This window comes from Acomys minous, assembly GCF_964271855.1.
Source record: "Acomys minous genome assembly, chromosome: 20".
Lineage (NCBI taxonomy): Eukaryota > Metazoa > Chordata > Mammalia > Rodentia > Muridae > Acomys > Acomys minous.
In genome coordinates this window covers 15977578-15992953 of record NC_140502.1, presented here as the reverse complement: position 1 = coordinate 15992953, position 15376 = coordinate 15977578, and the positions used below count along the sequence as shown (strand labels likewise).

The 15376-nt window shown below is 44.6% G+C and overlaps 1 protein-coding gene across 1 annotated transcript; it reads right to left on the bottom strand.

The window, feature by feature from the left end:
- Positions 1-445: 445 nt before the first annotated feature.
- Positions 446-14000, bottom strand: LOC311591103 (vomeronasal type-2 receptor 26-like; the record flags this gene model as incomplete). Its single annotated transcript, XM_084770471.1, has 6 exons — positions 446-1368; positions 2759-2882; positions 5516-5725; positions 7720-8517; positions 11045-11336; positions 13792-14000. The coding sequence occupies 6 exons, from the start codon at positions 13998-14000 to the stop codon at positions 446-448; spliced, it is 2556 nt and encodes an 851-aa protein (XP_084626597.1).
- Between the last annotated feature and the right edge of the window lie 1376 nt (positions 14001-15376).

The window sequence follows — 15376 nt, the reverse complement described above, 5'->3', positions numbered from 1 at the left end:
GACATTATCGTTATTACCTCATGACCCTTCTCAAACCTTGGCATTTATATTTTGTGAGTCTCCATGTGGAGGTCGCCCTGTGGTTAGCAAGAGGTCAGAGACAATTGGTGATGTCACTTCTCCCCTTCCAACATGTGGGTCTTAGGTATCAAATTCAAGTAGTCAAGCATGTTTCCACATCGAGCCATCTTCCTAACTCCTCCAGTCAACCTGTCAAAATTCTGTTGATGTTAATTCAGTAACTCTCTGGGTGTTCACTCTAAAACAAACAGTCATTAATGTTTTCTTCTCAGTATCTCACAACAATCTTCATCTGTCTTTTACCTTTGTATCTGCACAGAACCAGCGAGAAAAAAAAACCATGCAGTTAGTTATGGTGATTCCCATGGAAATGAGACCATGAAGTTTGTGGTGAGGAACTGGAGAGACACCTTCTCTGGAGTGTCTAACCGTGCTTATGCTGCTGTGCCTGGAGGCCTTGCTGTGGCCAGGCAGGGGTGTTCTTCTCGGGCTTCAGCAAGATGATGTAGCACTTGGGGATGAAGATGCCACCCAGAAGCCCAGCAGTGGAGGCCAGGATAGAGAAGATCTCTACTGCCACAGTGGACTTGCCCCGGGCACTGTGGTACAGGGGCAGGAAGGCTGTCCAGACACTGCAGAACAGCAGCATGCTGAAGGTGAGGAACTTTGTCTCGTTGAAGACATCTGGCAGGGCCCTGGCCAGAAAAGCCACAGAGAAGGTACCCCCTGCCAGGAAACCCAAGTAGCCAAGCACACAGAAGAAGGTGGTGCCAGAACCCTCCTGGCATTGGATGACAATGTGCTGGGGTTCCGACACCATGTCCCTGTGTGGGAATGGTGGGGAGGTGGCCAACCAGACCCCACAAAGAACAACCTGAATTAAGGAAGCAATGAGGACCACTGAGGAGGAAGCACCAGGGCTCAGGCACATCCGGATCCTGCCCCCTGGCCTGGTGACCCTGAAGGCCAGGACCACTGTGACAGTCTTGGCCAGAACAGAGGAGACAGCCACCGTGAACACCACGGCAAAGGTGGTCTGTCGGAGGAGGCATGTGGTGACAGTGGGTCGGCCTAGGAACAGCAAGGCACACAGGGCACAGAGGGAAAGAGAGATCAGGAGTAAGTAGCTGAGAGCTCTGTTGTTGGCCCTCACCACAGGTGTGTCCCGATGCTTCAGGAACACTCCAAGGACCAGGACAGCCATTCCGCACAGGAAGATTGACACCAGAGCCAGTATGAACCCCAGTGGTTCCTCAAAGGCCAGGAAGATCTCTGTCCTGGGCAGGCATCGGTCTCTGCTGTGGTGTGAGTACTGCTCCTTGGGGCACAGAAGACATCTCTTCATGTCTATGAAAGAACACAGACACAAATGGGGGAGATGGAGCTGGGTGTGGCTGCACATCACTTAACCTCAGCAATTGAGAGAAAGAGGCAGGTAGAATTCTACCAGTTCCAGGTCTGCATGGTCAAAATACTAAGCCCCAAGCCAGCCTGAGCTGCATTGTAGACCATGTCTCAAAATCAAACAACAAACCTAAAGAAAGATACACACACACACACACACACACACACACACACACACACACACACACACGGTTTGTAATGATAGCACACAGAGGAGGGCTCTGTCACTGCAATCGTAAGTCCTTACACAACACCAACCCTCAGGCCAACTTGACTATATTTCCAGCTTTCAGCAGACTAAAGCAGAAAGCTCTGTAGCTCAACCAGCCTGGAATGTGATGGTCTGTTCCCATTTAACCTCTGCGGTGAACACTTTTCGTACAGAGGAAGAAAGAAGTCACAAAAAAAGACACCCACCATGCAGCTCCAGTTACAGGAGGTTTAAATAGCAACTGAAATTTGCCAGTGTCAATGAAAGTCTGGGTGTTTTTATGGGACCTGGAGAAGCTTCTGGGAATATATATCATTTCTCTCTATTCTTTCTGCCTTTCTTTCTTTCTTTTTTTTTTTCATTTTCAAGAGAAGGTTCAAAAGTGTAACCTCATTCTGTAGACCAGGTTGGTTTCAAATTCATAGACATCGCCTGCCTCTGCCTCCAAATGCTAGGACTAAATGCCTGAACCACCACTCTTCGATGACAATGTCTTTCTTCATCAGGGGACAAGGGATGTGCAGTGGGTGGGAAGAGACAATTCATTAGGATGTGCAAATATGGTTTATTCACTTCTCTGTCTCCATAAAGCACTTACCTAAGAATAATTGTAAGACTAGCTTTCTCAATGGGGTTCCACCTGAAGTCCACAGGGAAGCTGAGACTGCAACATCTCAGCCCAGGGGGGGGGTGGTTTAGAATGAGAATTGTCCCCATAGATTCACATATTTGAATGTTTGTTTCCTAGGTGGTGGACTGTCGGGATGGATTGGGAGGTGTAGTTTTGCAGGAGGAGGTGGGTCACTGTGGGTAGCCATTGAGAGTTCAAAATCCCACACCAAGCCCACTCTCCACTGTCTTGCCTGCTGCCTGTGGAGCACAATGTAAGCTCTCAGTTACTCCTGGGACACCATGCATGCCAGTCTGCCTGCCACCGTCCATCCTACCATGAGGTTCATGGACTCATGCCCTGAAACTCTAAGTAAGGCCACAGTTCAATGCTTTTCCTCAAAAGCAGACTTGCCCTTGGTGCCCCTTCACAGCAGGAGAACAATAACTAACATACAAGGAGGGTCACAGCGCCCTGTGGACCCCTCAGATTCCAGTTCCACATGCCCTTACCTCTTTGGTCTGCAAAGTGTCCCTCGGGGCAGGGACTGCAATCAAAACAGCAGTGGGGGGCTCCCAGACGGGAAACTTGGCTGAAGCCTGGAAGGCAGCTTTCACTGCAGTTTGAGCTGGGCACCTGGTAACAGTGAACACAGTGTCACCAGTGCATCTCCAGGGATACAGATGCTTGACATAACTCTGACAGGAGAATGGGTTCCCCTCAGCCCACTACATTGGTCATCTTTTAGAATATAAGTCTCTCCAAGGGGAGTCACATGGAACAGGTACCATTATATGTAATATAAGAAGGGCTACACCAAGCGTACTTAGCTAAGGGCTTCAAAAATTTAGCTAAGCAGTGTGATGTGTTATCTCTCCGGTCCCTCTGGGTTCCTACATCAACAGTTGAAAGTATTACAACCGGAGCGATAGTCAAGCTGGCAGGAGTACAGGCTGCTGCTCTTCCAGAGAAGCAGGGTTCAATCCCCACAGCCCACATAGCCCCTCACACTGTAACTCCATTCTAGAGGAGCCAATTCCCTCTTCTCACCACCTCAGGCACACATGACACATAATACATAAATATATATGACAATAAAACGTCCAAATGTGCATAGAAAAAATTGAGAAAGACTGACACATATTGTAAGACATTACAGAAGTACAGGCCCTTCTGTCGTGGCAGCCTGATTGCCTCAGTGACTCAGACAAGAAGCATTTTTCCTTTATCTTCTTGTTATCTCTTTTTCTTTCTTTTGCATGATCTCCACATCCTGAGCATGCTTCCCCTGTTACTCTCACCTTTCTCTCTTTCTCTGAAGTCTTCTACAGACCTGTGGCTGCATGCAGGACTGCATGTCTAACTCTCACTATGCGGTCACTCTTCTTTTTCCCAGTTGCCCTCCTTAGTGCAGCTGTTGAGAATTTCAGTTTGGCTATCCCGTTGTTTTTGCTTAAACTATAAAAGTAATAGATACGATGGCTAAATTGTACATATTGACTCCCTCAGCTAACTCTCTCCCCCTCTCTCTCTCTCTCTCTCTCTCTCTCTCTCTCTCTCTCTCTCTCTCTCTCTCTCTCTCTCTCCTTAGCCTCCCCAGAACTTGCTCTGTAATACAGGTTGGCCTAGTACTCATAGAAATCTTCCTTCCTCTACCTTCACAATGCTAGGGTTATAGGATTCGACCATCATCCAGCTGACTCAGTCCCTCTTAGAACAGCTCCACCAACAGGCAAGGGTTATGAAGACGGAAGTGTGTGGTGCTGAGATCTCTGCCACAACAGAAGAGATGAGAAACCCCTCCCTGTTCAAGCCAATAAAAGGCCTTTCACAAGAACCCTCAGACCACGTAGCATGTGTCCTTTATTCTTTGAGTAACACAGGAAAGGGAAACTCCACTTGTTGAAAGGCTTAAGCCCAACATTGACTGGAGATGCCACCAGAACAAAGCTAGACAAAGTGGTATCAGAAGGGACTCTTCTCAACTGGCATATGACAGGAAACTGAGACATTTCTATGCACCAGACAGCAAATAGGCATGCCTTTCTCAAAACAGCCAATCATTTTGTTAATAATCATCAGGGTTTGAGCATAAAGGTTTCCAAAGTCTTGTGTGTTGGACTGCTGGTCACCAGATGGCGGGTTTTTGAAGAATGATGGGATCTTCAGGCATCTGACCTAGCCAATACATTAATTGCTCACTGGATTCATGACCTGAAGAACTACTGTCGATGTTGGAAATAAAAGTGAGCCCTAATTGGATAAAGTGGGTTTGGTCACGGTGCACTGATAAGGTGTAACTTGTTCCCCTACCATGTCTGTCTGGAACCACACATCTCCAGTTCACGGTCACCAGGAGTTGGGAAACCTCTTCCAACACACGTGGCTGCTGACATGACACACGGCCTCAAGCTCATACAACCAAAGCAATGGATCATCCTGACCTCAAAACTATAAAACCACAAGTCAATAAAAACCTTTCCTCTCTTCACACTGTTCCTTGGGAATTTGCCATGGTGGGGGGAAATCTAAAACATTACATAAGCAGATTCTTCTGATTAAATCTCGCAGATGGTACATGGGGAGACGTTTAGTTGAGTGTGTCACTATCTTCCTCGTCAAAGAGAAGAAAATGAAAACACTCTCAAAATATCTCCAGGTTCCATGTCTGATTCTATTTTCAGAGTCTGGTATGTTCTCTTCCCCATTTTTCACAAGTTTGTGTGGGGTAAGTATGTATATGTGCCTTAAAACATCTATGTGGGATGATGAGAATGTGTGTACAAGTGCATGGGAGACCAGTGTCAAAGTTGGGAATCATCCTTCTTTACTTTTCCACTATGCACATTGAAGTAGATGCTCAAAGTAAAAACCCAGACTTCACTGATATGGTTAGTATTACTATCTTCTTTGCTGTCTCCTTGTATCCACCATGCAAGAATGAAAATACAGGTACCACACTGCCCACTCAGCAGGTACACATGTTCAGGAGGACCACAGCCTAGATTTTGTGCTTGTGTAGCAAACACTTTAACCACTGAGCCATCTCTCCAACAGCAGCTCTGATGTATTTATTTTTCTGCGCAGTCAGTAGCATCCAGAGAGAGGACTCTTATTAAATAAAGAACATCATCTGTTATCACTGACTGGACAAATCCACAGCCACATCCACTTCATGCACTAGGAGGAATGAGGAACCCTGAACTTGGAATTTCCCAGAGAATTTAACACTCTAGGACAAGAGTCAGCTCTGCATTCAGGCAACTCACGTGGAGATCCTCCTTCAAATGAACCATCATTTTGTTCCCTGAAGAATCTTGAGGGTCTATCATGCCTACGTTGACCAAATGGAATACACCCTCAGGGATCTTCTTCCCATGAAAAATGTCAAATGTTGTCACCAAATCTCCATTGTCATCAAACATAATCTCACTTCCATCAGGAGTCTTGAAGTGCACCCTTCTGAGGGCATGAAGCAGCTGAGGAAGAAAAGGAGACACTGTAGACTGGACTGGGACTGTCCTACGTCTTCTCTATATGGCCTCTGCAGTGATACTGAGCAACTTCCATCAAAATCTGGCTTCAGTAGTTATAATGAAGTTTAAGGTACTGTGATATTTTCAGAAATAAAAAAAATTCTACGTTTAATTCAATAACACTTCATAATATTTTATCTTGAAATTTTGAAATATAATATAGTGTGTGTGTGTGTGTGTGTGTGTGTGTGTGTGTGTGTGTGTGTGTACACATCTCACTCACATTGCAAAATTCAGAGAGTAACTCTCAGGAATATTTTCTCCTGCTCCTTCCATGAGGGATTCAGGAATTGCACTTAAGCTTGGGGACAAGTGCCTTTACCCACTGAACAATCTCGCCAACCATAAAATTGAACCCAGAAACATCCCACCCAGTGTGGTGCTGGCTCTAGGGTCTCATTTGACTGTGTACTATTCTGCACAGCCTTCCATCCCACCTCACTGTTTAGATGCCAAACACTTGTATCTTCCACAGACTGGACCCAGCCCACTGAGGCCTCCCAATCACTCAGACCACTCTGTCACACATCTTCACTCACACCCATGTGGCTCTTCTTATTTGTCTCCATTCTATGGTGCTCATAAATGCTGTCCTGGACATCAACAGTGCTGCCTTCCTGTGGAGAGGTTTCTTGACCTCTTCTCTGCAACACTGGTATTTCAACCTCTCCACCTCTCATTTCCCTTCACACACTCCTCACTCTTTCATCTACTTTATATCTTCATCATAGGACACAAACAGACATCACCATCCCCACATATATTTTTGGGCAGGTTCATGCTTTGTACCATAGGTTGGCCTTGAACTCGAGATTCTATGGCCTCAACTTACTGTTTACTAAGATGACAGACATGAGCCACCAAGCCAAGCCTCCTGTAAATCATAATTAAGCAAACTCAGCCAAAATGCCAATAACTATAACTGTTCAACTGGTTCAAAACCACCTGAATCCTCACCAGGCACACAGTACAGACTCAGAGAAGCTGAATGATGGGTATGAAAGTGTACCCCCCTCTTAGCCACCACCCTAACTTTCTCTCAACAATGAGCAAAGTGATTCTGAAAAGGTTCTTGCAGATGTGGGCTTATGCTGCCTGGAGTGCATTAGAGAAGCTTGAAGATAGATGATAGACAATTAGACAGACAGACAGACAGACAGATAGTTAGGCAAACAGACAGAACAAAATAACCTATATTTATTATGTAAATGGGTGAAAGGCTCTATTTTAAAATAGAAAAATAGGTAAGGACTTGACTGTTGCCTCAGATATTTAGGCTTTTGCCATGCAAACATGGTGTTGGGATTTCAAATATCTACAAACCACCTAACTGCCAGGTATCTGAAGAAGCCCTTTGGGAATTACATCCTCAGAGATGGAGACAGGAGATGACCAGAGCGAGCTGGCTAGGAACACTTGATGCACAAATATGTTCTATGGTTGAGTGAAAGGTCATGCCCCAAATAAGGTAGAATAGTAACTGAAAGGTAATATCTCACATCATCCTCAGGCCTTACCACATGGATGTACACATGTGGGAACACTGGACCCATCTGTGTCAGCACGCCTACACACATTTGTCCACACTCATGCACCAAATGTCCCTTTGAATTTTGGATTTGAAGAATGCATATGCTAAAAAAAAATGTCCTCTGTTTATGAAAGCTCAAACCTGGAACACTTCTCTGAAATATCAATTTTACAAACAACCTGAATTTGCTATGTCAATCAACACAACAGGGACTGGACTCATCTGAGATCATACATAAGCATGGACCACATGTCCAAGGCTGCTTCTCAGATCCATCTCAGTAACAATGATGAGGGGCACAGCTGAAGCATACAGTCTGCTACAGCACTATAGCTTAGTAAAAACCTACATCTTGATTCCCAACTTTCACTGAATCATCCAAACATTCGTTCATGTCTTCTCTCACCTGCCAGGGATGGAAGTCCTGGGAGTCTGTACATTTCCCATTCTGGTGCCCACAGGATAACACATCATGCAGGACATGGGCAATGCTGTAGACAGCTGTGTAGGCAGCATCAATTTTACTCAGTTCTTGGAAAGGATGCTGCTTGTATTTCAGACTCTCATTCCCGGAGCAGAACTGAACTCCCTCTGGCACTGTGCTGTTCTGCTGAGGCCATGAACAATCAAAGGTGAACTCCCAGAACTTCTTTATAAACATGTCTTCAGGGGTCTGGCTAGGGCGCAGCTGAGCAAGGAACTCAGGGAAGCCAATTGCCCTGCTGCTGTGATACAGAAGGCCAAATGTGCCTTGCAAGACCTGGGAAACGCCTGGAACAGTCAGAGCGAGAGCCATGTGCAGAGTGTCTGTGCTGACCCACACATGGCCTGAGACATTTGTACCCAGTAAGCCATACAAGATGGACTCAAAATTCGAGTTGCTTAAGAAAATCAGAACGCCCTTGGCGGTGCATTTCTGCATCTTCTGGACAGTCTCTTCAATCTTACCCAAGGACTGGTCAGAGGGGACATAGAGGTGGAACTCAATGCACACACCAGCTGGGCTCAGCACCTCAGTGGCCAGAGAGCTGGCCTGCTGCCCAAAGTCATCAACCTTGGCCAGAATGATCACCCAGGACCACTGGAAGTGAATTATCAGCTGAGTAACTGCACGGGAGGATATATGGTCACTAGGCAGGGTCCGAAGGAAGGATGGGAACTGGATCTTGTCACTCAGGCTGGGTAGTGAAGATGAGTAACTGATCTGTCAAGGAAGAGTCAGGGAACATAACAGTAGGTGACAGCCAGGATTAAGTGAAATCTAATGGTCTGATTGGATTATAGGAAGGAGGGAGGGAACTAGAATGGTAGGACAGCCAATCAGAATCCTTCTAGTTCTACTAGGGGACCCATAATTGATTCCCAACACCAACATCGTATGTTGGGAATCAGATAAATGCCTCTAGCTTCAGTCCCAGGAAGGCTTCTTCTGGCTTCCTCCCACACCTGTGGCACAAAGTCACAAAGACATATACACACATGTATAAATGTATATTAAAATCTAAAGGTAACTTTGATAAAGGACTTGATATCACATTTTGGGAAGTCCGCTGGTTCTGCCAAGCATCTGTGCACCCCCTCACTAGTGATCATCCCAGACAGTCCTGTGGGATACCTTTCCCTGTTCCCTTCTCAGGTCCTGCCCATCGCCCTGCCCTGCATATTTATTCCTGCACTGCAGCTAGGCTTAGTCTGACTCTGTTTTGCACACTGATGTGAGGTTGTGCTTTAGATATTTCATGTGTAAGTGTGTGCACGCATGTGTCTGTTTTTCTGTCCATCCATCTGTCCATCTGTGATGATGCACATGTAGAGGAAAGAGGATAAATTGAGAGGGCTGGTTTTCTTTTATCATTTGGGTTCCAGAAGCACAAACTGAAGTCATCAAGCTTGGTATAAGAATCTTTACATGATAAACCACCTGGATGTTCCCAGTAAGAGGCAATAAGCTATGGCTCTTATCAAACCATCATTGTATGATTTCGATGTCTTAGAGAAATAAGAGTCGAATTTCTCACTTTTTCCATGAATAGATAGCACCATCCACTCAGGAAAAAATAAGTTTATAAAGATGCAAAAGGTGGTTTTCTATGTCTGTGGGAGGTTTTTGTTGCTGCTGACATTATTTTGGTTTTAGCAACACAGGATGTGGCTACTCTGCCTCAGGGTATTAGTACAAAACTTCCCCAGCCATTACAAGGTATTACACATTATTCTGTCTTTACACAAAGGCCCTAGCATCTAGTTGGTTCATGGGGAGGGATATGGCTTCTCCATCTCAAACAGGTGGTACTGCCAGAAGAGGCAATAATATTAAAGATTAAAAATTAAGTTTACGTTTGGACTGTAGACAAACAATGAGGTTTTAAGTAAAAGTTTGTCCCATGAAACACACATGACTAATTGAAAACAAATCATAATTTAATAGAAATATTTGGACAAACTTAGACTAAAAATGATTGTTTCGCTTTAACTCTAATTTTTATTATTTTCCATGTATGACTGTTTTGCCTGCATGTATGACTGTGCACTACATGTATGTCTCCTGCCCATGAAGGACAGAAACAGAAGTCCCATTGATGCAACTGTTGTTTAAGATGATTGTGAGACTTTACATACGTAGTGGGAATCCAACTTATGTCCTCTGCAAGAAGTAGCCAGTTCGCTTAACCTCTGAGTCATCTCTCCACACCCTGGAATTCAAATTTAACTAAGGTTTCTCTTGTAGCCGCACAAAACGAAAAAGAAAAATTATTGACATAGTTTATAAAAATCAAGTTTTTGTACTGGACACAATTGTGCACAGCACTCAGGAATCTGAGGATAAAGGATCAAGAGTTTTAGGGTAGCCTGGGTTACAAGGAGAAAGCCTTCCTCAATACACACATACACACACACACACAAACACACACACACACACCTTAAAAACAAAAATGAAGATTGGCTTTGGCTGTGTCATCATGTACAGAGTAGAAATATGAATTTTCTACTGCTTTAAACATACCTAAATTTGAGAAGAAAGAGAGAAGGCTCAATGGATAAAAGCACTTGCTGTAAACCCATGAGTATAGGAGCTCAGATCCACATACATATGTAACAACTTGGTGACCCCTTTAAACCTGTCACCTCAGCTCCATGAAGACTGCATACAGCAGATTCAGATGTGTGTATGTCTTTGTGACTTTGTGCCACAGGTATGGGAGGAAGCCAGAAGAGGCTTTCCTGGACCTGAAGCTAGAGGTATCTGTCTTATTCCCAACTGCATAGCAAAACTCATGGGCCAAGATAGGTGGGTATTTGCTACTATTTTAGACATCCTGAGTTCAATTTGCAGAACACAAATAGCAGATAAAACACATCAGTAACTGCAGCTCCAATATCTTTTTCTGATTTCAATAGATACTTGGTAAACACATATGTGTGTGTGTGTGTGTGTGTGTGTGTGTGTGTACACAAAAGGTTCATATATAAGATAAAAATAAGTAAAATTTTAGAAATATAGATTTGAATTTTGTATTATCCTCAGTTTCCTAGTCAATGCAGGGGGACTATACTTGTCTTCGAAATTATGCAGACATGGAGAAGAGAACCAGGTTGGAAATGGAGAACATTTCAGGGAACCTGGCACCACAGTGGAGCTCCTCACTACTGTGACCACCAACATCATTTTCACAACATCACTAAGGGATGGTACTGCACTCATGAAAAGAATAAGGCTATGAGCAACTCACCTGAGGAAATTTGTACAGGCCCAGAAGTCTGGCCATGGACACAGACAGCGATGACCGTGTGTCCCCAACCAGCGCAGCCTGAGGAGAGCCATGCTGACACACGTAGTTGGGGATGGGCTCCTCCTGCCCCGTGAGAAAGCTCATCGTCTCGTGGAGGGCTCCATGCACTGAGTCCCCAGAGTTTCGAATGGAGAAGCCCAGGGTCACATTGGGCAACAAGTGAGCACTCCTATTAATCTCCTCAATGGCAAACACGAAACTCTGGGCCACCCTGTAGCCCCAGTTGGAGACACTGAAGGAAAGAGAAGACCACATTTATCACTCATTATGGGGTAAATGCAACAAGAACAAACTCTGTGACTCATGTGATTCAAGTATAAACATACTTCTCTACAGATACTTATCCACAGATACATGTGCACAGATGTGCGTAGGAGCAGGGCTCAGATTAGTCAAAGGGAGTCCAAAGGGGATATGCAGAAGGTAATCAAAGGGAATAGTTTCTAGACAGGAGCAATATTTGGAGATCTAGTGCATAAGCTGGGTTTGATGGCACCCATGTTTATTCTCAGCTCTCAAGAGACAGAGGCTCTGTGAGTCAGAGACCAGAGCATCATCGACATGGCTAGTTCCAGGCAGCCAGAACTACATAGAAGACCTTGTCTCAAGGAAACAAAGAAAATAATCTATCGAATAGTATGGTAGGATACAGTTATTTGTACCTAACATTGGTTTCAGAAGGTCCAGAAGATAGAGGGAAAGGATTTGAAATGTGGTCTTCAGTCATGACTGAGACACTGCACACATGATCTCATAGCAGCTCAACTGCCTGCACTGGGACTGCACAAGCCTGAACCTTCAACAGCCAATCATGAGAGGGGCGGCTCCACGTGAGACACTGCTCCTCTCTGCTGAACTATTGGCAACTGACGTATTTGGCAGGTGGAAAGGCTGTCTTTTTCTCTCTATGCACTCATATATTGAACTGACCAAGCTCCAGTGGACAGGTCCAAACTAGAAGTCACATATATGACCCTGATTTCTATCAATGGGTACAAAACCAAAAGGCATCAATTTCAAAATGAACCTGCAGAGAGGAATAGGAAATGACAGGTATGGAAGGAAAATAAGAGAGGATAGGAGAATAAGAATAAACTAAATGCACTATACAAACATATAAAATTATCAAAGAGCAAATCTAATAAATTGTAATGCATATGCGTACAGGCAACACCAAGACTGTGCAACATTTAGACATTTTTCATATATTTATTGGAACATTTGTTCAACAACAATAATTAAAGAAAATACATGAATTTGAAAGGAGTGCATATAGGAGGCATACAATGGAGTAAAGACATATATGTATATATATATATATATATATATGTATGTATGTATGTATGTATGTATAGAGAGAGAGATTTACATATATATATATAGAGAGAGAGAGGGGGGGGAGTGAGACAGGGTCTCCCTCTGTATGGCTATCTAGCCTGGAATGCACAGAGATCCACTTGCCTCTCTGGGTCCTGAAACCTAGGATAAAAGGCACATGCCACCATACCCAACTGAATTTGTACACTTCAATTATATGTTAAATATGTTAGTGCTGAGAGTATATTTGACTTTAGATGAGGAAAAAATTCCACATCAGCTAATCTAACCTCCACCTCACTAGAGAGCTGAGAATGACCTTGAACTTCCTTTACATATGTATGGGCACACACGCATATGTAAGCCAGATGTTGGCCTCTGGTATCATCGGTCAAATATGCTTAGTGTGGGATGAGTGTGTGTGCGTGTATGTGTGTGCTTGTGGGAGGTGTGTCTGTGTGTGTGTTTGTTTGTGTGTGCATGTGCTTCAGTGTGCTTCTCTGTATGTCTGTGTATAGAGATGTGTGCCTGTGTCTCTGTGTCTGTGTTGACCTGTGTATATCTGTGTCTGTGCGTGTGTGTGTTTCTGTGTCTGTGTGTGTGTGTGTGTGTGTGTGTGTGTGTGTGTGTCTGTATCCATGTGTCTGTTGTCTTGTTGTGCATGGGAGTATTTCTTTATGGTGGAGAAAAGTCATGCTCAGCCACAGCAACAAGTAAAGAGGATATTAAGACTTTAAAAATAATAATATAAACCATAAGGCTGAGTTGGGAACTACTGTATGCAACAGTAGTGAGAAAATCTCGGACAAGAATGAGTAAAGGACGCTTTTAGCTATGGCTCAGTTCATGGAATTTGAGCCTGAGAAGCCAGCTGTGGCAGTACACGTCTATAGTCACAGGACCGAGAAGGTGGAGGCAGGAAGATCAGAAATTCAAGGTCAGCACTGATTACCTAGAAAATTGAGGCAACATGAAACTCATGACAAATAAGAGCAGAAGAAATACACTAGAGAAGAACCATGGTCCTGAGGCCTGATGAACAACGTACTAATTATACATTTAGTCATTCAGCACACGCACCTGCCTAGACCCTCTTTTGAGTAGCAAGGACACACAAAAACTCAAAAATCTGCATGAGATGAGGAGCACACACATGACAGCCAGTGCAGGAGCAGCCTATGGTACAAATAAGAAAGATAGAGGGAGAGAGACGGTGTAAAAGGAGAGCTACAGAGCTATTACCTTTCTACACAGAGAATGGGGATGGCCATCTAGCTGGGATTCAGAGAATCAACCCTTCTCCAAGGCTTCAAACAACTTTTCAAGCTGCTTCTAGCTTTCATAGATTCCTGCCCTAAGGAAGGACTTACCTTGAAGCCTGCAGCCCAGCTGGTGGGGCACTGAAGTCACACATGGTACCATTAGAGAAGTGAAAGATGGAGAAACTGCCCCCAACCGTGACATCGCCAGGACGATCAAAGCGAGGGCTCTGCCTTGGCAACAGCCAGGATCTCGGGCCAGGAAGGGCAGACCCAGAGACACAGACAAACAGAAGAGAAAGGTGGGCACACAGCCACATGCCTGCTGAGAGCCACACTGCCAGGACAGGACAGCCCCATATGGGGCACTGGCAAGCAGTGAAGGAGGCTTTTATCTGGAATATAGCCGTTGATCAAGTCCCTCAGGCTAAGCCACACTGGGAAATCTAGGCCCACAGGCTGTGTGGAGATTATTGATCCTGAAAAGGTGGGTGGACTGGGAGGCCACAAAACCCCAGAGCCATTAGAAGTTGTATCCCTTCTCCTGAGGGTTCCTAGCCTCTCTGCATCCAGGGATACAGATCTTGGCATCACCTCCGACTATAGGAAGAGGGACAATGGGCACAACTGTCTCCTGAGGGGCCTGCAAGGGAAGGAGCAGCTGTGCCCAGGGAGCTCAGGGCACTGATTTGTAGAATGGCCCCAGCTGGGGACAGGAAGAAAAATGTCCAGTAGCTGAAAGGGAAATACTTTTAGCATGGAGGTCAATCACTACAGCCCCGCATTGCCCCGCCAAGTTACTTGCATAGTTTGATCCGCCAGCCCATGTTCTTAGTGGTCGTTGCAGTTCCTTAGAAAAGATTCCGAAATGTGTTATGATGGAGAATTTGGACACACACAAAACCAAACTGCAGAAAACGATGAATGCCTCTGTCATCCTGGAGTCATGACCTATTCTTCCAGGCTCCTGAGACTTTTATCTCTGTTGCAAAACTGTATGTTCAATTTTTTAAACCAATATATTTTATTAACAACTTAGTGACTGAGCATATGTCACTTATAACCAGACTAGCCAAAACAATAGAAAATGTGGATTAATGGACAGGTAAGGATATCAGTTCCAAGGAACAATTCTCCTGGCACAATCTACAGGATTTCTTCTGCTGGAACCTAGAGTAACCAGAACCCCGAACTTCAGCAGGAGCCGGAGTCTCTAACCCTTCCCTCAAGTGGTTCTCTTTAGGTGTGTCTCGAAGTACAGCCACAAACACCCCAAAATATCCCAAGTCTCCAAAAAGCCCCACCTTCAATTTGGGGCTCATTTATATATCTCCTGCCAGAGTTTGTTCACGGGATCTTTTCAGCCGGCAACAATCAAACTCAGGCATGAGGTGGTTGGTCTTTTAGTGGATTAACCTCACCTGTTTTTTTCACAAGACCATTCCAATCCCACACTTGGGATCCTAAAAAACAGGTTTATCTCTCCTTCAAAAAACAAATACCAAGCCCAGTAGAATGGCTCAGCAGGTAGACTCATTTGATAGACAAACTTTATGACCTCTGTTTGATACCATGAACACATATAAGCCAGAAGAAGAAAAATGACTCCACAAAGTTGTCCCCTGACTCCACATACAAGCAATGGCATCACACACACACACACACACACACACACACACACACACACACACACACA